General features: G+C 34.2%; 1 protein-coding gene across 1 annotated transcript; it reads left to right on the top strand.

Moving 5' to 3' along the window:
- The first annotated feature begins 945 nt into the window (after positions 1 to 945).
- LOC132552736 (organic cation transporter protein-like) lies at positions 946 to 20475 on the top strand. The gene is made up of 10 exons (XM_060216929.1): positions 946 to 1091; positions 13191 to 13416; positions 14080 to 14183; positions 16930 to 17084; positions 17311 to 17479; positions 18155 to 18367; positions 18593 to 18819; positions 19226 to 19407; positions 19971 to 20128; positions 20388 to 20475. The coding sequence occupies exons 1-10, from the start codon at positions 946 to 948 to the stop codon at positions 20473 to 20475; spliced, it is 1668 nt and encodes a 555-aa protein (XP_060072912.1).
- Positions 20476 to 21255: the final 780 nt, after the last annotated feature.

Raw genomic sequence — 21255 nt, 5'->3', positions numbered from 1 at the left:
ATGAAAAAAACATTAATGAAAAAACTACAATATTATGCAAATATATAATAGCATACAGCACAACAATTATGTCCTGGTGTGTTTGCGTACCAGTCTGAACACCGCGTTGGACTGCCCGTGACAAAATGATGATGCATACATGCGGATTTTTAAATGTAGAAAGATGACTAAATCTAACCGAATGTATACCATTCGTACAATGCAAATAAAAGACATCAGTAGAATATAAATCTGCAGACAGCTGCAGTTTCCATAAAATTAATAAAAACGTTAAAACACGATATATTGTTAGATGTTCCTTTTTAATGTTATATAAGTCAAAGCCGCTACTCTCTGCTAATGAGTCTGTCAAGTGGCCAATAAACTAGTTAACTAGAACAATAATATTGTGGTTGGTGTTATTAAATGTCGTTAAGTCATTGGTATAATACTGTCCCGTCTATTCAACGGCCTTAATGTTACTTATTCATGATATATTTCAATACCTTAACTAAGAGTCGAATTCTGGACTTCGGGCTTACTTGTCAAACGCTCAACAGGTTGAGCAAAAGAGGATATCTCCATATCCAAGGGGTATATTGCGGTGAGCACATGTATTTTCCATGGTTACATATTCCCCAACCACCCGTTTGTTAACTGTGAATGAAACAACCTCTGTTGTTGATACTATATAATGTGTTATTAATTTGACAGATTGGTGTTACTTTTAATAGTAAATATATGTTTGACACTTTTTCCATGCCACACACCATCCTATGTTGTTAAATGATTTGTACGCTTTCCTTTTAAATAGATTAATCTTTTAGTGCATACATCAAGCCTGCCCTACGAGGTGACCTCCCGTGTCCATACATACAAAGACCAGTATATATATATGTTATTTCAATGCTTAATGTTGGACACAGATTTCTGACTTCTCTTCCTCTTCGATATATATATCTAAAAATGACAAAATTCGAACAAGTTCTGGGCACTATTGGAGAATTTGGACTTTATCAAAAAGGTGTTTTTCTGTTGCTGTGCTTGACATATGTAATTGCTGATTTCCATTTGCTAATTAGCGTTTTTCTACTTGGCACTCCAAATCACAGGTAAGAAACTTTAATGTTGCAGACCCATCTTGAATTCTAAATCAACTGTTTTAAGTTGTTACAAATATATTTGATTAAAAATATTCAGAGAAAAAACTCTATCTAGTGATAAACATATGAAATGTACAGTAATACATACAAAATTCTTTGTCAATTTCGAAAAGCCCCAATTTCGGATTAAGGGTCTTAAACAATCATTTCATGATATTCATCAATTCGATTTATTATGTATTACGCTTGTAACCGAACACTTGTTAGACAAATGCCGATGTATTGTATAATCACAGCTTTGATGGCAATTTAAATATTACGAATTTAAGATCAACAAACCTATACATGTTAAACTTTTGCGATAAGATATGATATGGGCTAAATGCATTTCAGAATAGATATTATCACGAATACAGTTTTATACTTAAAAAACTATATGTATATTCAAGGCTTGTTGGAACTTTGTCAAGTGAATCAATCATGTAGTAATTGTATCCTAAAATTAATAATGAAAAATGAAATTAATTGGTTTTGTCAGTCTTTGTATCAAATGAAAAACTGAATAGATACTATTTATTTATGCGGCAGCCATGTCCGGTTTCAGTGAAATATGGTAATTGAGAGGTCAAAAGATTCAGTAGATAGACTGCTGATGGACGTTTAAACGCTTACTAAAACCCGTAAAGGTTCGGTGATTATCTTTGATGTACAATAAATATCATGGTCATGTCTCTAAGATGGAATAGGACAATATCATTACAACTGCGGCGTATGGAGTCTGTATATTGCCGAATGGTATAAGCTAGAATTGCTTCCCACCCCTCATGCAATGCCCACGCCAGTTCATCATACTACGTCCACCAAATTTGTTACGCTGGGTTACACAGCAATCTCCCAAGCGTTCTTGCGACATAGACTTTGTCGCTGCCACCAATTATTGAACATCAAGCAATATCTCTGCTAAGTGGTGAACAAAATATTGTTCTATCGCCGTAAGACCCATCGTCAGTGACACCGATCCCAGTCAAGGCGATTGCCTAAAGAAGGATCTCGTGTAAGTCTTCGCACTCGTGCAGTGACGTTTCAGCCTGTTACACATGGCGAAGTAAAGTCCTTTCTTTTACGGTTGCAGGTAAAATAAAAAAAATATCGAACATACTGCAGCAGTATGAGACGGTCTCCACGAGAGATGGTAACCCGTAGTCGACCGCTCCTTGGATGGTGGGATGTTGAATCGGTGGCTTGAAAAAGTTGGCATTAATGACAGAGCATATTTTTACTATGCCCAAACCGTTTTACAATCTCGCGTTACGTTGCGTTGTCATAGAGTATGCCAATAGCCATTTCCCTCTCTTCTTTAGATGTACTCGTCATTGCCTTAATTTATAAAAACCATAATTTAAAAAAATCAAGTGATTAAAGGTTTTGATATAGTGAATGATGCGTTTTACAAAATTCCGCTAAACAAATCTCGAGTAATGTGATGGGATGTTTTTTTTACGAGACAATTTTTCAATTTCACACATGGTTGTAATAAAAATGTTTGCAACTAATTCAGAGATTCTAACAAAATACATAAGTAACTAAAATATCTGTATAATAAACCTATGTTTGGTGTACGCCAAGGTAACTTGATAATTGTTTAATATTTGTTAAGTTAAAACAACAGGTCAAATTCTTTTTAATTCAATAGAAACAATTAAAAAGAGCCAGCATGTGAACAATATCATAATCCAAGTTCAAATTCAATAGAAATAGGACAAATTATGACCAAAAATAAGGTTTACACGGAGACACCTGGAATATGAGAAAAGGTGCTTCGGAAGAGTAAGAGTCTTTTGCTTATCGATGACATCCGTCATGTAAACCTTGTAAACTAAGTTACAAAGTCATTACTCTGCTGAGTGTCCTAAAAGTTATACAAAAATGCTTAAGTTTCTGATATGATACAGCCTCATTTCTCGTTAACTTCCGACGACATGAATTTTTGTTTGGATTGTAATAGTTTGCTGACAAGGCCGATTATTTTCCTATGAAACTTTTATCAGCTCAGATAATTGTGTCAGTAACTCGCCTATCTATAAATATGAAGGAAATAGTTTGATACCAAATGAGGAATTAAATAATAATTAGTTATAATTGTAATTTGCTTTTAAGGTCATCACACTCACGTAGAACATTTTCTGCGCAACTGGATAATAAAATTCTCCTAAAGCTTTCATGAACAATGCATCTTAATATAGGATAAATTAAAAACTCGGGAGCACGTTTGAATATGAAAAGAAAAGATATTGAAGTGCTGACTTTTACATATATATGTAGTTTAGTTGACTGTTTGTTTTTGCCTAATCCAAAAATGTCGGTTCCTTATACGAAAATCTAATTTAAAGGCACAGTCCCACTTCTCGACCGATATTATTTTATATCAAAACAAAAATCATGAATTTCTATTTTTCTCGGGTAGCAAATTATGACTAATTCTTTAATACCGCAATTTTAATGTAAATTGCTACCAATCTAACGCAATAAATAGTTTGAAAAAAGAATTAAAAACGACACAGCGCTAATTCATAATTATGCGGGAAGTCCTGCCCTCTGACGCATGCGCAAAGAACTGTAAACAAATATGCCGTCTTCCAACATGGCAGAAAGCGCGCGATGGAAGCGGGGAAGAAAACGTGTTTTGACGGACTCAGAGGCGAAAAGAAGGAAGATGACGCGAGACCGTGATATATCAAAGGCAAGGATTTATATTGGCGAGCATACGGAAAGATGGAATGCTGTGAAGACCGAACTGAATTTAAAAACAAATTACGAAGTAGATCTAGCGGGTATTTTGCTCGACAGGTAAGAACTCAATCCACAAATATAAAAATACGGGACAATTAAAGCTTGAATATGTATGTTTGGTTATTTTGTGCATGTGATTAAAGTATGTTTGTTGGTTTTCGTGACAAATGATGACCTGACAGCTAAAGAAACTCAGACAAATACGGTGTTCTGCATGCAGCTAACGGCGATCAAAATTTCGGGGGCCCCTTGAGGGAAAATTATAACCAAAGTTTTGGAATATGTAGTCTTGATCAAAATACCTTGAAATATCCTTAATTTCTCATTGTTATGATGTCTCCAATTCAGAAACAAAATCTGGTATCGTTTTTCAGCGCAAATTTATCCTATAAGCATGTGCATCATTTTTAATGCAACAGATAATATAGATACAGGTGTGATCAAAGTTAGCCTGAACTGACAAACTGTGAACACTCAACAGTCGAACGATTTGATGAATTAGCTAGGTGAACAAAATTGATCGCATCAAGGTATTTTAAAATATATAGATAAAGGTTATATGGATTATAATTAATGACCCTCTTTATCTAAAAGTGTCAATATTATCAATTATAGAATATAAAGTTATAAAGCATGTACAATGTATATATTTTCCATATAGATTCTACACAGACAAACCCAGGATGACAGACACGAGTGCACAACCAAAAGTGTTCTCTACACCCATTACCAAGGAATTCATGGCAGCAGAACTAATGGTTTCAGAAAATTCTTCAGTAAAGTCTGATGAGAGGTAAATTTATACATGTAGATATATACATGTGTGCATAAAAGTCATAAAATCAAAATTATTTCTTTTCCTAATTTTGATTCTTCTCCTGTTGACTTTTTTTTGACCAGGAATAAAAAAGGTCTATTAATTAACATCACAATAGTTTCAAGCTAATTAAAGTAGTAAGTTTAATGCATAAAGTGAAGTATATGTATTTGAGTACATTTTCATTTATGATTTGGCAATATCTGGTTATTTTGTGTGTACAAATGTTCATGGGTAGCCTTTGGTGACAGTATATTATATATATAATTATTTTGTATTGTATAATATTTATCGTACATGTACAATAAACTTATAATTTTGCAACCGAAAAACAACAGGAATCTTATCACTATCGATTTATTCTATACAGTATAATAAGCAGCGTGAAAGTGCACTCTCAGACCATGTACAGTAGTCAGATCAGTCTGCAAATCACTTTACGTTGTAATTTATGAATTCAGAGTGAAAGCGTCATCGTCTGAGGTATCTGGTGTCGGAGAACTTGATTCTGGTAAAGGAATATATGACCATCCCAGCATTTCCTAGTAAGTACAGTATATCACATTATGGATATAAGCAAACTTACTTGTGATATAAGCAAACTTCTTGTGCATTCTAGATCTGCATGTATTAAAAAATACTCTGGCTTGCTCCAATATTTAGGGCATTGTGTGACAAAATGGTTCAGGCATACTACCATTAATTGCTATACCTTTCACCTCTGGGTCATATGTTCGAGGCTTACGTGAAGCAGTTGCCAGGTAGTACTGACTACAAGTTGTTGGTTTTCTCCAGGTACTCTGGTTTCCACCTTATATGACCCTTGCTGTCCATAGGTTGTAAAACAACAAAACTTCCTTAGAATAAAGAAAAAAGTAAATAAATAAATGTTTCCAACATCTAAAACTTACACATTCTTTAATTACTCAAACTTTTAGGCTATCGATGGGCAGTAAAGCAACAATGAAATAAAACCTTAACCTGAGTTTGGATTTATGTAAAATCTTAAAGCCTTGAGTATCAATGTTTTAACATTTGCGCATGTTTATTTTGTAACAGAGGAAAGAGAGTACCTGTCAGGAAACAAATGTCAACATCTTTCATGGATCCTTTCAAGTAAAATTACTGTATTCTCGCATTAAATTGTACGCAAAGCCTTAGCTTTTCTCTTCATTTGAACAGTTGATATACTATCCATCAGTTATATTTAAAGTGTAGGAGGTTTTACAGAATCGCACTGTGTCTTTATCTTTTCTTGATCATATTTTTTCAAAGTTACATTGATGATCTTGTCATGATAATAGTTGACTTTATTTAGAGATTAAATGTTTAGTCAAAGGCTATTTTCCTACATGGTCCTTGGTTATTTTATTTTTTTTTTATGCTGGGGCCTGGAATATATTACATTATTATTGCACTATACTTTTAAACCTGTTTGAAAGGAAAATAAAAAGGGACTCATTTTGAAAAAAAAAAAAAAAAAAAAAGCATGGAGCGAAGCTTTTGGATGAGAGCAATCTATTCCAGTACCTTAGACTGCTCAACCACAGAAAATTATATAACCTTTTGACGTCATCAAAGCTGTTTCGTATATATGTTTCTATTTTTTATGGTTGTATTTCAGCATTGATGTGACTGAAGAATTGGTTGAAGACAATCAAGAAGATGACCCCACTTTCCATATAAAACTAGGGTAATTAACAATTCATTTCATATCTTTTAATTATTATTTATGATGTAAATACCCATCAATAAATTTCTGTCACACCATAAATCAATTTGGTATAGATGAAGCATTACAAGATCAAGTACAATTCACGTTCACAATAAGTAACTATAACAAAGAGCTATTGAAAATATCCCAAAGTACACAATGTAAAAAATTAATTTTATCTCCACTGGCACGAAGGGCCAACGTTGTCTGTCCGTCCATCCCTCCATCATCTTGCGTCCATCAACTTTTCCTTTAAAAATCTTCCTCTGAAATAACGAAAGGCCTAGGTTTACCATATTTGGCTGGAAGGTTCCTTGGATCAAGCCTAACAAAGGTTTCCAAAAGAAATGACCTTGACCTATATACAAGGTCAAATGGGTCAAATGTGTTAAAACCTGAAAAACAACTTATTCTAAAATACTGGAAGGTCTAGAATTATCATAATTGACCAGTATGTTCCCCTGATGGTGCATAACAAAATTTAAAAAAGAGAAACCTTGTTTTTACATTCTGAACATATTCTGGGCCCCTTGTTGCTATGTTTAGTAAAATTATTTAGTTATATTTAGTTTTGTTTTCTATCTGTCTTTTACATGGTCATCTCCTTTGCACCACAAGAGATAAACACTTAAGTTTTAATACATCCTTCAATATAAAATCCATTCAATTGAAACCAGTGTCAATGACAAAGTTTTTCCTAATTGCATATTTTCTCTTGAAAGTCTTCCTGTCATTTGTAACAAGTGAATTTATACATCAACCATTTTACAGAGGGGGAGAAATTGAACAAGTGGAGGACAGAGCAAGAGCAGACATTGCATTTGGGGAGGAAGATGATGATGACAGTGAAAGTGAGAGTGATGATGATGTCGATAAGAAAGTCATTGTTCCAGGAATCTGCAAAATGTCAACTGCAGATGATGTGGGAACATTATTGGATGATAGTTGTGCCGTGGTATTCATCCATCAACTGAAACACCTTGCAAACTTGAAAGTAGATGGAAACTGTGTGGTGAAAGGATGTAAATTGGGGATACAAATGAAATTGGATAAAGTAGGATCTGCAGTATATTTGACCTGGGTGTGTATTTAACAGATAAGCATACATGACATATAGATTTCTTATTAGCTATTATTAATTTATTTTGATGAAATGCACACAAACATCAGGAAATTATGACTGTCAACTGATATTGTATTACTGTATACACTGTATGTATTTTCAGTTAGAAACTTGTGGCATAATATCCAGGCCCTACAAAGTGATCATACATTTTATTTATCAAATAATATCCAGGCCCTGGGATCTCTAAACTTCTTAATATGTTATTATTTTTAAATTTGATAGCTTCCAATGAAAAATGATTTCACCATCATAACATCACTTCTGATAAGAATGAGATTGTATGTAAGAAGTTTTTAGATATCGGGGCCTGAAAGATGTCATTATTGACTTGGTATTACAATGTAATTTATGTATATTTCTTATGATGAAAACAACATTCAATTTCAGGTATGTGGAAATTCTAATGTTAAATACAAATGGAAGATTCCATAGTGGAGACTTGCTGATCACCTTCGCCATTCTGTTATCAGGAAATAACTTCATAAAATGCAGTTATTTGCCAACTTCACAAAGTTACATTTCCCTTCCAAATCCAGTTTCAACAGGATACAGACAACCTATCTTGTACCATCAATAGAAGATTATTGGTCTAGCCATCAGGAATGCGTTTTAGAGCAGTTAGAAGATATTGAATTAATAGTTTCAAGTATTTTTTCTTTCAATTAGTATATTTAATTCATCTGTTCAAAGTGCAAGTGAGTTACTGCATTGGTTTGGGTTACGTTGTTCCATTTCCGTTTTTTTTAATTCATGCTGGGTGAAGGGCTACCAAAATTGTTTAAGATCAGAGAGGTCAACAGAAGCAGAACAAGCAAAAGGTCCAGTACACTTTTAATGTGTAGATATTTATGAAGTAATATTTGTTTGCAAATGTATTAATTTTTCATTTAAAAATAAATTTAGCTGTTAGCAGTTATATAAAGTGATTTCATCAGAACTATACACACACAGATATAAATCTGTACAGGAGAGATGTATTATGTTTCAACAAAGACATATTTTAATATTTCAATATGTTAACCTTGTACTTCTTTTAGGAGATGGTCGAATGGATTCGCCAGGTCACTGTGCACAATACTGTACATACACCTTCATGGATAACAACTCCAAGAAAATTGTATCTGTAACCATTCTAGACAAGAGAAAAACATCGAGGACGAGCACCAATATGAAAAAAAGGATTTTTGAAGGGAATGTAGGAATTACAGAACAAAAATATCAATGTGTCAGAAGTGGTCACAGATGCACATCTCCAAATGGGAGCAGCTGTGAGTAAATATTAATGGCTTATAGTCAGCTTTATAATAATTAAATATTTTTGAGTCATTTTAGGTGACATGTTTTGTACATGTTCATAATATTGCTGAAGAAACATAATGCATGATGTGATACGCTTTGTGGTTGTAAATGGAAAAGAGTTTCCATGTAGTACATGTATCTTAGTTCATTTTTTCCAATGCAGCTATACTAGTACTATATCATGCTGGGATAAAAAAATGCAAACTTTGTTCAATTGAAAAACCTTGACATTCTTTCAAGGTCATGGGTCAAAACTTCAAACAAAATCTTAAGACAACTTCTTTCCAATAACCTGAAGGTCTAGGATACATGTATTGATATAGTGCGTGTAGCATGCTGGGATAAAGCACAAACAAGTTTACTCAAATGAAAGACTTGTCTACTTTCGAGGTCAGACTGGCCAAATGTGGCATATGATTATTAAGACCCATGGGACTCGTGTATATTTCTAAGATTATTTGCTTGAGAGGTAGTTTCATGTATAAATAGATACAGACTATTTTGTTTGCTGCCAAGAGATTTGCATATATTCCTCCTGTATACAGAGCAAGGAATCTCTTGGCAGCAATTGACTGCTATGCCCACATCGTTCGGCCTGACCTTTATAACAAAGATGGCTCAGTAAGGTATGCTACATATTTATATGAAAAGGAATGAGATTTTGTGGTAGAATAAAGCAAATGAAATTTAAATGCCTATTGTAAAATTGGTAACCAAGTTACTCTAAATCTAGTTGTCGATTGCTGTAGAATTTATGTTAGCAATATATAAATTATGGTTGCTAAAAGACCGTTTGTGGGAATCAATTGTCTGTAAGTCTGTAAACTGGAAAACCTATAAATAGTGACCAGTATTGATTTTGTACCCTAAAGTTTTTATACCAATTTCAATGCAACTTCACTCTTCTGTTGGGAATCATGTGTTTATGTGAGTGCTATGTTTTTTCCCCAAAGAAATTGGTTGCCATGGTAACCAGGTCACAACAAAAATTTTGCAAATAACTTGGAGCGGGGGAGGGGGGTATTAGTTAGCCATTTGCATACAGTTCTATTTGTATTTTGTATTCCAGATACCATAGAATATACAATAAGAAATTGTAAAGATGGAGTGCTGTAGAAGAAAACCTACTATTATATCAAGGATCTCCTATCCAACATTTTCATTAGAAGAATTGAAGACAGGGTAGGGATGAAGGGCAAAATTGTTCTCGCGGCAACTGACCCAAGGCGCTTGTCAGCTCATTTTGCCCCAACTGAACCTCCACCAACAAGAGAGCTGGTAGCTTCAAAGCAATCTCGCTTTACAAGTTGAACTGTGTATCGTAACTGATTTCTTTAGATAGTGACCTTGACTCTAACATTCACTTTAATGATGATTATGTGTTTTTGATGAAGATGATTTGTTTGCTAATGATGATGATGGTGACAATAACATGCGATGATAAGGTTGCTGACGACTGATATGTTGTGATCGCTGATTTTCCGGTGATTTGCAATGGTTGTTGATAATGATCATGATGCTACACTGTAATGGTGGTGGTTATTGATGTGCTGTTGTTTAATGAAAATGTTGTGACAATGATAATGATGATTATGCATGATTTTAGTTGATATTAACGATGAATATGATGATTGATGATGATGATGTTTGGTGACAGTGGGGTGAGGGGCTGAGGGTGGTATGACGTTAATGACTAGGAATGAAAGTATAATCAAAGTGTAAATGAGTAAGTGGTTCTATGTGCAGGAATAAAAATAAATTTAAAATAGTGATATAACTGAGTTACTGTTCATTAACATGTAGCAAATTATGACTATGGTCATTATACTGAAACTTCAAAATTGGCATATGGGTGCACCATGGTGAGACAGTTATGTCGCATACCAAAAGTAGGTCACTGGGAACTTGACTTCCACCTTTGACCTCCATCAAAGTACGTCCGATGGGGGACTGTAATACTTCAAATTATCTTGTTATATTTATAAAGAAATCAAATACTTTTGAATTTTATTTACATTTATTTATTCTCTTTAAGCATGTTTTCTCATATGAATGAAAAATTGAGGAAATTGTCAGGAGTTTGATGACATGTAACCAATGACTACTCACTTTACAATCATGTATACAAAGAAGACACATGTCGAAACTTTATTTTACGACAAATATGATTTTGCAGAAACAAGATATTCTAACTCATACAGGGATTTATCAAGGCTGTTTTTACTACCAGTAAAGGGTACATTTCCCCTTTAAAAAGTGTAAACTTTTGAATTTTATTTACATTTATTCATTCTCTTTAGACATGTTGATTGATAATGTCGCATTGAGAGAGAAAATCACCCCCATTAAACTAAGAATATAAAAAAACATCATTCGTAAATTCCTATTTTTGTCCTATTGAGGTTTTTTGCCTTGATAAAGTGTAGAAATGACCACAGGCACTCGAGGCCAGGATATTATTTTTTAAACATTGATTTTTGTTTTAGCACTCATGACTGACGTTATTTAAACGAAATATCAGCAGAATTCAAGTTTATGTGCCGGTTGACAAATCCGAGGTCCACGGTCATTAAAAATACACAAGGCAAGCAACTCCAGATTTTAAAAAATCGACCCCTCGCTTGGAAACTGGCTCAAAAAAAGTAGTTATATATATAAAAGGGTAGTAAAACAAAACAGCTAGATAAATCCCTGTCACAGTAAACACTCATGTAGGCCCAATCAGTCCATATGAACTTCACTGTATCTTTGATGGGATAAAGACAGCATATTGGCCATACTGATCAGGATACTTGTCCCGAATGGCCCACATACAACAGCTAACAATGGCCAACACATCCTGCCTGTACAGCTAGGCAAGGCGCAACACCGCATTATCCAGTATTCGCGCGTTGAAGTCCTGTGAATGAAAAATTAAATCGGTTAATGCATCAGTATACTGATTAAGATTAAACCAGTACCAATTTTGGCTTGTATTATTATTGTACGTCCTTTCGACAGGTAGGGTCATTCAGGTGTATATGTTATTGGAAAACGAATTAAGAGAAATCACCTAACAACTGACCCACTCTACCCACTCTAAAATCTTATTTATAAATATTCTTATCGTCGAATATTCGCTTAAGATAGATCCATTTCGCGATGTTCTATATGCTCGTTACCGTATCGTAGCCCCCATTTGCAATTAATCGTAGTTTTTCTCGTAATCTGTACGTTTATGTGTCATATTTAAGCATTGAAAGATGTGACCAATACATACGTAAGATGATTTCCATACATGATATATAGAGTATTGATTGCATTTATCGGTAAAATCTTTTTACGCGATGTCACATGGACGTACTACTCACCTCTTCCTCCATTTATGTTTTGGTTCTGACCGCGCTGAACGTATCACGTGACTTTTCCTCATCAATATTCATACTGGTGTTGATTAATGAGACTAATTCCGGCATCGAAATCTCCGGTACCCTTTCAATTTCAAGTTCAAAACTTTATACAAGTCTTAATTTATAGATTATCTATTAGTATACAACAACATTTCCAGTCAATAAAATATGAAAAATTTCTATAGCGAAGTGGGACTGTGCCTTTAAGTTAATATAATATAATTATATGCCTTATTTTTGTCTGTGACCGTTCACTTTCGATATTCAATACACTGTTCCAATTATCACTATCTGACAAGCCGTCAATTTACGTCCGAAAACACATAGTTTCAAAAGATTGATGAAAATTATGAGGATGATTTACGGTCATTCTAATAATCCCATTGAGAAATAATCTATTTCTCTGTTCGATATGAAGCTGGACGTGTTTGATACTCGTTAGGTTTGCCTGTTTGTTATTGTATGCCTTGTTCTCATTTGAGAACATGACATTACTTGTATTGACCAAGGTTTACATGGCTGGTCTCGCCGATGAAGCAGAACTCGCTCACTCTTTCCGAACACGTGGCCTTATCAACCATGTACTTTGTTCAGGAGTTTCCTTGTAAATATGTCTTTCCTTAATATTTTACCTTAGTTTTATTGATTTTGGGTTTGTATTTAGTCAAAATTTTTGAATTTTGAAATTTATTTTTTTTTTTCAACCAGTGTTGGCATAACTCACATATTTCAATTAACAATGGGGTATCTATTCTAAAATGATGTGAAATTATTGCTTAATGGTCCGGATACAGTGCAGTCTATGGTTAATTACTGGTGTTAAACATGTATTACCTTCTTCATAGAAACCATATAATAATTACAAACTAAGATGTTTACATTTAGATCTAAATAATCATCCCTGATGATAAGTGCTATTTTTGTACTAGTGAATTGTTGTTTGTTGCTACCGTCGGTGTTATCTTATCTACAGATGTGCTATACCAGGATACCCTAACGATACATACGCTATCCAAAGCTCCTATCACGAAGACTTGGTCAACCGACATGTACCAACATCGACGGACGAAACTCTCAAATATGTCCAGTGTAACTTGTATGACCGTTCGTATGACGGCGACGACAACTCTACCGACCTGAAGGCCTGTTCATCTTGGGTCTACGATAAGAGCGTCTTCATCAACACCTTCACCTCTGAGGTAAGTAATGTTTCTAGGATAATCGATGTTGTAGCAGTCGTTGACATACAAAAATGAGTTATGATGAGCGTAGAAATCAACGCAATCCTCTCTGGTACAAGACAACAATGTAAATAATGCGGGGTTATGATAAGTTCAGTATTTGGCGAAACAATTTTAATAATGCAGATTTTACCACATTCTAAAAAAAACCCCAATCTTTTCAAAGAAGTAATATCTCATATATATATGTAACTTTAAGTATGAATGACCTACTGACATTTCGTGAAGGGAGATATTATGGACTTTGTTGTCGATTTCTGAGAAAGTCTATCTTCTGTCTATTTTGATACGGCAGGACTCCAATATTGACGTTTATTTTCACAGATTTCAAATTGTCTGAATTTAATTAAAATGTGCAGTCTTTGTGCTGACTTTATGAAAGTATCTATTTCCTGATTATTTAAAAAGGTTGTTGCAAAAGATATTAGCGGTGGTTTGTGAGAGTCAGCAGGTTGTTTTTTATTTCGACGATGTTTGACAAGTGCTATTTACGTAACGGGCATGCCATGCGTCAAAATTGCGTCATGAAAATTTAATGATTTATTTCAATTAATTGTTATAATCTATCACTTTCAAAAATGACAAAAAGACGGTTTGTGTAAGATTTTTGGATGTTTCTAGCATGACATCGTTTGTGAAGACAAGTTTAAGACATCACACGCTCAGACGATTTTCTTCGGTGGTGTGTTTGTAGGGGCTATCGGATTTGGATCACTGTCAGATATGTAAGTAAACATGCATACTGTGAGAGACGAATTCGGCAACTTACGTTAAATAATGAAACATTTGGTGGATATATAAGTATATTTCACACCTTCTCTTGAGGTCTTTATTTAGTGTCCTCCGATGTCGCCTTAATCACGTCAAGGTAATGGTTGTAATGGTTTATTCTCGCGGGAACAACGTCAGGATCAATCTACACCATAAGTTTGATTCTGGTATGGCTTGTCAAGCTTTCATCAATCAAAACTTTATAATCTCGGTAGATATCAGATTGTCGGACTTATTCTTTTTCATTTTCAAATTGGATACAAAATATGGCTCGCTCTTGAAAGGCTACTTTAAATGCAGAAATTGCTTACCAACCTTAAAATGGGGTCAGTAGAGCGAAGGAATCACTGAGCTCATTGTAAATTAATTGAATAGATACTCCGTAACACCACATTTACATTACATATACATGTAAATATTTGCTTTGAAATGATAATTTTAAGGAAAACGGAATCCGTCCGGTCGCATAGAATGATAGTTTTACATTTTACTGTCATGTCAGCTTGATGTAATTAATAGTTTTGTTTTTACGATATTATCACTTAAAGCCCCAACATACGTAAAAATTACTATAAAAAACAAACTTTATCTTATTTTCCCCGTAATATATGTAGCAAAACAAATACTTTCCTTTAATTAAAGAAAATAAAGCTGACTGTTTTCAATTTAAATAAAAATTAAAACAATCGGAAAATAAACAATATGGGACCCACAATCATTCATACATTACCGCTCGTAGCGATGACATTGCGCATGCGCATATTCCGCGTGTGTTAACACGGCAGACACAGCTAAGAAAAGACGACGTGGTCCGAAGAGTACTCCTTTTTTTCCAATCATACATCAGGCCAGTTCTGAATTCTTACGTTATAATTGTGCGTCGTATCGTTTCTAAACCAATTATTCCTTTTAATAATTTCCCAAAAACTGAATGTTTATCACAGGAATACCTCAAGTCTACGACAAGACTTCGCACACAATGTTTGTAAACAAAAACTTACCGTAGACATATCTGCATGTGCTTCCTCTATAAGTAGATACCCCAACTCTCGCGAGATCAGGTCATGAACTTTCCGACGTGGTTCGGCAACAATCGTAATTTCGATGGCGTCGTGTTTTAAATGGAGGTGTGTTTACAAATAGCGAGTTTCAACTGCTCATATATCAATACTTTATGCACAAAGTCATGGTAACTATTGTTTGAATAACTTAATTTTAACTACATCTTATAGAATATCTGAATAATTATGTGTGATTATACACTAAATTTTTGGTGAATGTTACGTATATTGGGGCTTTAAGCAGTTGATGTGATGTACATATGACATAAAATTAGGCAGTGACGCTATCGTGTTGATCTTTGAAAATCTTCTCCTTCAGCGGATAACCTTTTCTCCTATTGAGCACGTAATGTATATCCATGACTGTAGATCAAGATTACAATAAAAATCCCCAAAGTCGTCCATTCTTAGGAGACACTTTGAAGGGAAAAGTAGAATTCAATCAGGTCTTTTGTAAGGATTGGATTCTAATCAACCCAAACACTATACTAAGAATAAACAGTAACTCAGTATAGTATCATGTTTTTAAATTATAAACGTGTGAGTGACGATAAAATAAGTATTTTAAGAACATTAAACTCGTCATCTTTATCTTATATTTAAAATAATGCCAGTGAAAGTATAAAGAAGGTAATCAGCTGTATTCGGTACACACATCTCCCATTACCCTATGTTTTAGGTAGGTTATCGTCCGAATATATCGTAATACACCGTGTATATATGGGATCAAAGCACTGAGTGTAAGTCATTTATATTTCGCGTATGATATATATTCGCGTTAATACACAATCGCGTATTCAAGGCCCTCTCATTTACTATTTTGAAAATACACACTTCACAGGATATGTTGATTCAGTCTTTATCTTAACTTGGTTTTATAGACATTTTTGTTGATTTTATACACATTACATCATATTATCTTTTTTCTGTACCTTTCAACGACATCCCCGTATTGCTGAAAGTAGAACTTCACAAAATAACAAGATTTATGTAAGTACAGTTTATAGATCGGAAGCCAAGCAAATATACCACAATGGAAAACCAAAATGCTATATATTGTGTTTGATAAACTGGCACCATCTTTTGCTCTCCATCGAAAACAACTCATTCTTCCCTCTGAACATAAAAAACACAAGGGATGCTTGATATTTACATAGCCAAACATGTTCTTACGGTATTGTTGGCATTACTTACATGCACAAAGGTTAAAAACTGGGATATATATGAATATAGATATGTTTCTAAATTATCATAAATAAAACAGTCAGGCTCTGTATACTTACGTTCTGACAGTAATCGCGTGGGATGAATGAAACAAGAAAAGGTTTTTACTTTGCTTTTCCTTATTATTGAGCTTGTGATGCGCTAATAATGATTAACTGATTCATTAATACGTACCTAAAGAATTAATTGATTGATTCTGATTTAATTGTATTTGCGTTATTACAAAGATGCAGCTAAGCTTGGTCTTATACGATGTTATAGTACCTTGATAATTTTCATTCAAATCGATACATTGGCCCAGTTGTTCAAAGTTTTCATACGTAATTTCCGTTCATGAACATGACTCTAGCTAAATGAATTCATAAAATCAAATTACAAGGTCATGCGATTATTATCATTTTTTTTTTGCCTACAGAATCGGACGAAAGAAGACTTTGTATATTTCATTTTGGTTGTTGCTGGGAACGACCTTAGGTGTAGCATGGGCACCGGATTTCGTCACATTCTGTGTACTACGTTGTTTGGTAGGAGCGTCCTGTGCTGGAATGTTTATGACTGCCTTTGTCATTAGTATGTAAACAATATTGTATACTGATTCCCAGCGTTAATCAATATGATTGTAGATTGAAAATTTCCTTTTATTTATATATAGCTTCACTTAACAAAATTTTGAAATGTTGATAAAAAAAAGGTTAAAATGTATGTGGTTTATATTTTTCACATTGGAAGGCCTCTTTTTATCTTATTTACATGCTCTGAGTTGAAATACTGAAATTACTGAATATATACCTTTTAGGTATGGAGATGGTTGGTCCCTCCAAACGTGTGTGGGCCGGTATTGTCACTGAATATTTCTTCGCCTCAGGACTAGTCATCCTAGGAGGGTTGGGCTATGCCTTCAGGCAATGGAAATATACCGAGATTGCGTGTTCAGCACCAATTGCTTTTTTCCTTTTGTACTGGTGGTAAGTGTAACTGGAGCAAACACTTATTGAGTAAAAGTAATGTTTAAGGAAATAAATCTCATACTTGATTTTTTATGCAACTGGCCGACATTTCAGATTGATAACATCATTCTTTTGTCTTAATGTTCTTGATTCATTTTCCATCTGTTATTTTGTTTCATGCTTTACATATACTGCCGACTGACACTAATTTAGTCTTTCGCAAAACATTTATTCATATTTCTATTTTCTTTAAAAATTGAGATTGATCAACTGTTGATGTTGATCACAAATATGTGAACAACAAATGAAAAAAGCAAATTGTAGTTAATGACAAGAATATTTTGTAAATCAAATCTACGGAATGATGAACCATTTCAATAACACTAATGCATCAATGCTGGATTCTGTACATGTGAAAGCCTATTGGAGTGCAACTCATAACTTCAACGGATGGAACTTTATAGTTAATTCATCGATGTCATGTATTACAAAACACGCAATTAAATATGAAGATTGATTATTAAGCACGTTATCCTCTTCATTATTCTTTTGATTAATTGTTGAAACTATTCTTACGTTTTGGGGAGGAAACTACTGTAACTTGTACAAATGTCGTTTTTCGTTTGTTTCCTGTTTGACTGTGTCGAAGGTAAAATCTGAAGCATTTTCATCTTGTTTGTGTATTTTGTTTAGGCTTATTCCCGAGTCACCAAGATGGTTGATCAGTCAGGGTAAAATCGATGAGGCCAACAAGATCATCAAGAAGGCGGCTAAAGTCAACAAGGTGACAATCCCAGAGAATATCCCGACAGCCGACTCTATTGACGAAGCGGAAGCTGGTCGTCTCTGGCACCTGTTTACGTCACGTGTCCTCCTCATCAGGACATTTATCATATTCCTCAATTGGTAGTTTTTATGTTCGTTATAAATTTTCTATGGTCTTTATATTTGTATAAGCAGGTACTTGGTTCCAGTATATCAGATAATATCACTGTGGCAAATTTGGCAGAATAAAAATATAGACATAAATTGTTTGTACGACTCAGCTGATTATCAATGATCAATTTGTAAGTAATGGTAAACAAAAGGATAACAAAATTTACTGATCATTTTTATTGTGATCTGTTCAAGGGCTGTGGTGAGCTTGGTTTACTATGGGCTCTCTTTAAATACCAGAAAGCTCGGAGGCGACTTCTACTTGAACTTCCTGTTGTCCGGTCTGGTCGAGTTTCCCGCCTATACGCTATGCCTTTTGCTCCTTGACCGGGTTGGTAGACGACTTTTACATGCTTCCTGCATGATTGTTGGTGGTGTGGCGTGTATTATTACCCTTTTCCCTATGATATTCGCCGATCAAAGTAAGTTAGCTTTGTTTATGGTTATTATAAGGGAAAATACAATGTACAAATCCCAAAATGTTTATCAAGGCAAGTAGATGCAGCAAATGGCGTTCGTCTTCGAAAAAGTGTATTGTACGCCAATTAATATGTAGCTGATCCTGATTCTTTATCAAGATGGATATATCATTCAAGTACTGTTTTCATGAGATTGGTTTGGATTTATATTGTTAAACATCCAGCACCTGATTATTGACAGTATTTACGAATTCCATTATTAGCAATAATGTAATCAGACCCTACAAATACATTTATATTGATCATTACTGTAACAGAAGAATAAAATGTTATCATATAAGAGTTCCCAGAAAGATGTCAGTGGACTGTATCTAAGTGAAAAAAATGTCTTCATCACTCACCATTATAGGTCTCCAGCCAATAACGGTTACCCTGGCTATGTTGGGCAAGGTTGGTGTGACCGCCGCCTTCGCAGTGATATATGTGTGGTCAGCTGAGTTATATCCTACAGTTGTCAGAACTGCTGGCATGGGCGCCAGCTCCTCGTGTGCTCGTATAGGAGGCATGATTGCACCGTACATTGCCGACCTGGTATGTATTGAGATAAGTATCTTCCTATTAAAAACGGTATCATGAAGTACCGATTAACTATGATATCACCTATTTCTATACTAACACATCTGTAAATATTGATTAAACTTACCGATTGTGGTATAAGTTTTTTTATTTGTTTTTAAAATACTAATGGGATGGAAATTAACTAGATTGTTAATCAAATTATCAATTATCAAACAGTAGCGTTGTTAATTGATAATTTTTTATATTGTTCACAATCAGTTTGATGATGTTACCGGTACCGTAAGAACACTCCTGGCATTCATGATTACTTGTTTCTTTGGATCATTGAAGTAAACACAGAATAATGTGTTGATATAAGGAATAACATAGTACAAGTGCATCACATGAAATATCAGCGTTACAAAAGATGCATATAATATTATATTAATTTGAGAATATCACAAGTTCAGTGTATTAACGACTACTTTTGAAATCCTTTATAATCTGTGTATTACACAATGCAAGGTTGTACGGGTTTTTTCCAGCAAATATGTAATTCTAACAAGAGAATCTAATAAATGACCACCTTTTCGTAGAACAAGGTGATTGACGGTGACCTAGGACGTGCAGTACCTCTGGTCGTGTTCGGCACGATGTCGGTCGTTGCTGGGATTCTGTCACTTTGGTTACCAGAAACTAACAAAAAGGATCTTCCTGAAACTCTAGAGGATAGCAAAAGATTCGGTCAAAAAGAGTAAGTATTTAATATATCTAGCAAAGTAAATTTAGTTACATCATCGGCAAACAGTGCAGAAAAGTTAACAAAGAAGATTTATTATAGTAGTTGTAAAATGTCTACATATTCCAGCTTAGGCAAAAAAATAAAATAAAATAAAATAAAAATCAGAGGATATAATCCTTTTTTCAATTGCTTGACATATGTTTCATTGAAATTATGACAATAAAGAGAAAACACATTTTGTATGATCGTCTGAATGTAATTATACTTGCAGGTCGTCAGAAAAATGCGAGCTAACGTTTAGTTTTGACACCAAAGACACTGACAGAATAGAGGAAGACTACACAGGCATAAAACTATGAAGAAATATCTGAACGTTTAACATCCAGTTGGGTTATTCAAATAATCTAGGAATCATATACAGAAATGGAAACTATCCAAATGTATTTTATCCCTTCTCTTGAACTTAACATTTTATTTTGAGGCTGAATAGTAGCTACTGTTAGAGTTTCTGTGACGTGTAGGTGTTGCTGAATTCTGTTTATTTAGATAGTGTAGCGATAATATTTTTATCAGCTTCAATACGATATGGGTAGAAAACACCTACAGGAATTAGTGCGGAAACTGTGTTGCTTTGACCAACGAAACGTGGTTTAGATAAAGCTAGGCTTCAGGGGTTAAAGTCAAGAGAAAATTGAAAGAAAAAAATAATAATCAACGTCATTGACTAAAATCCTCTTTTTTACCATGTGACTATGTTTAGCCAGAGAAGCATATGGTAAAACTACACTAATTCCCATTGCTTCGACATCCGAAACTTTGAGAGAAATGGCCAGGTTGACATCTTGACTTGAAAAACAAATCAATCCCAATAATACTGACGATATATAATCTGATAAGTGATGCATGATTTACTAATCTCATGTGACTTTTAGTGGCTAGCTATAACTAACACAGTAAGTAGGATGATAACACATTATCTGATATATATGCAGAAGACTGAAAAAATGTGACAAAAATTGACCCAATAAATTATTCTCGACAGTTGAATCTATTTAAGTATTAATAGACCCAACGAAAAATTAAAGGAAAAAAAAAAGGCAAAACTTCATTTTCTATTCCCATTTCTTATAGTTTTATGC

This window comes from Ylistrum balloti, unplaced genomic scaffold, assembly GCF_031769215.1.
Source record: "Ylistrum balloti isolate Yb309-2 unplaced genomic scaffold, AGI_CSIRO_Ybal_v1 Utg370274, whole genome shotgun sequence".
In the NCBI taxonomy this organism is placed as follows: Eukaryota; Metazoa; Mollusca; class Bivalvia; order Pectinida; family Pectinidae; genus Ylistrum; species Ylistrum balloti.
This window is presented reverse-complemented; position numbering and strand designations above follow the sequence as displayed.

Coding starts and splice junctions, on each gene's coding strand:
- LOC132552736 (XM_060216929.1), top strand. CDS start 946: ATGACAAAATTCGAACAAGTTCTGGGCACTATTGGAGAATTTGGACTT. Junction 17,085..17,310: donor TATGACTGCCTTTGTCATTA/GTATGTAAACAA, acceptor TATACCTTTTAG/GTATGGAGATGGTTGGTCCC. Junction 19,408..19,970: donor CACCGTACATTGCCGACCTG/GTATGTATTGAG, acceptor ACCTTTTCGTAG/AACAAGGTGATTGACGGTGA.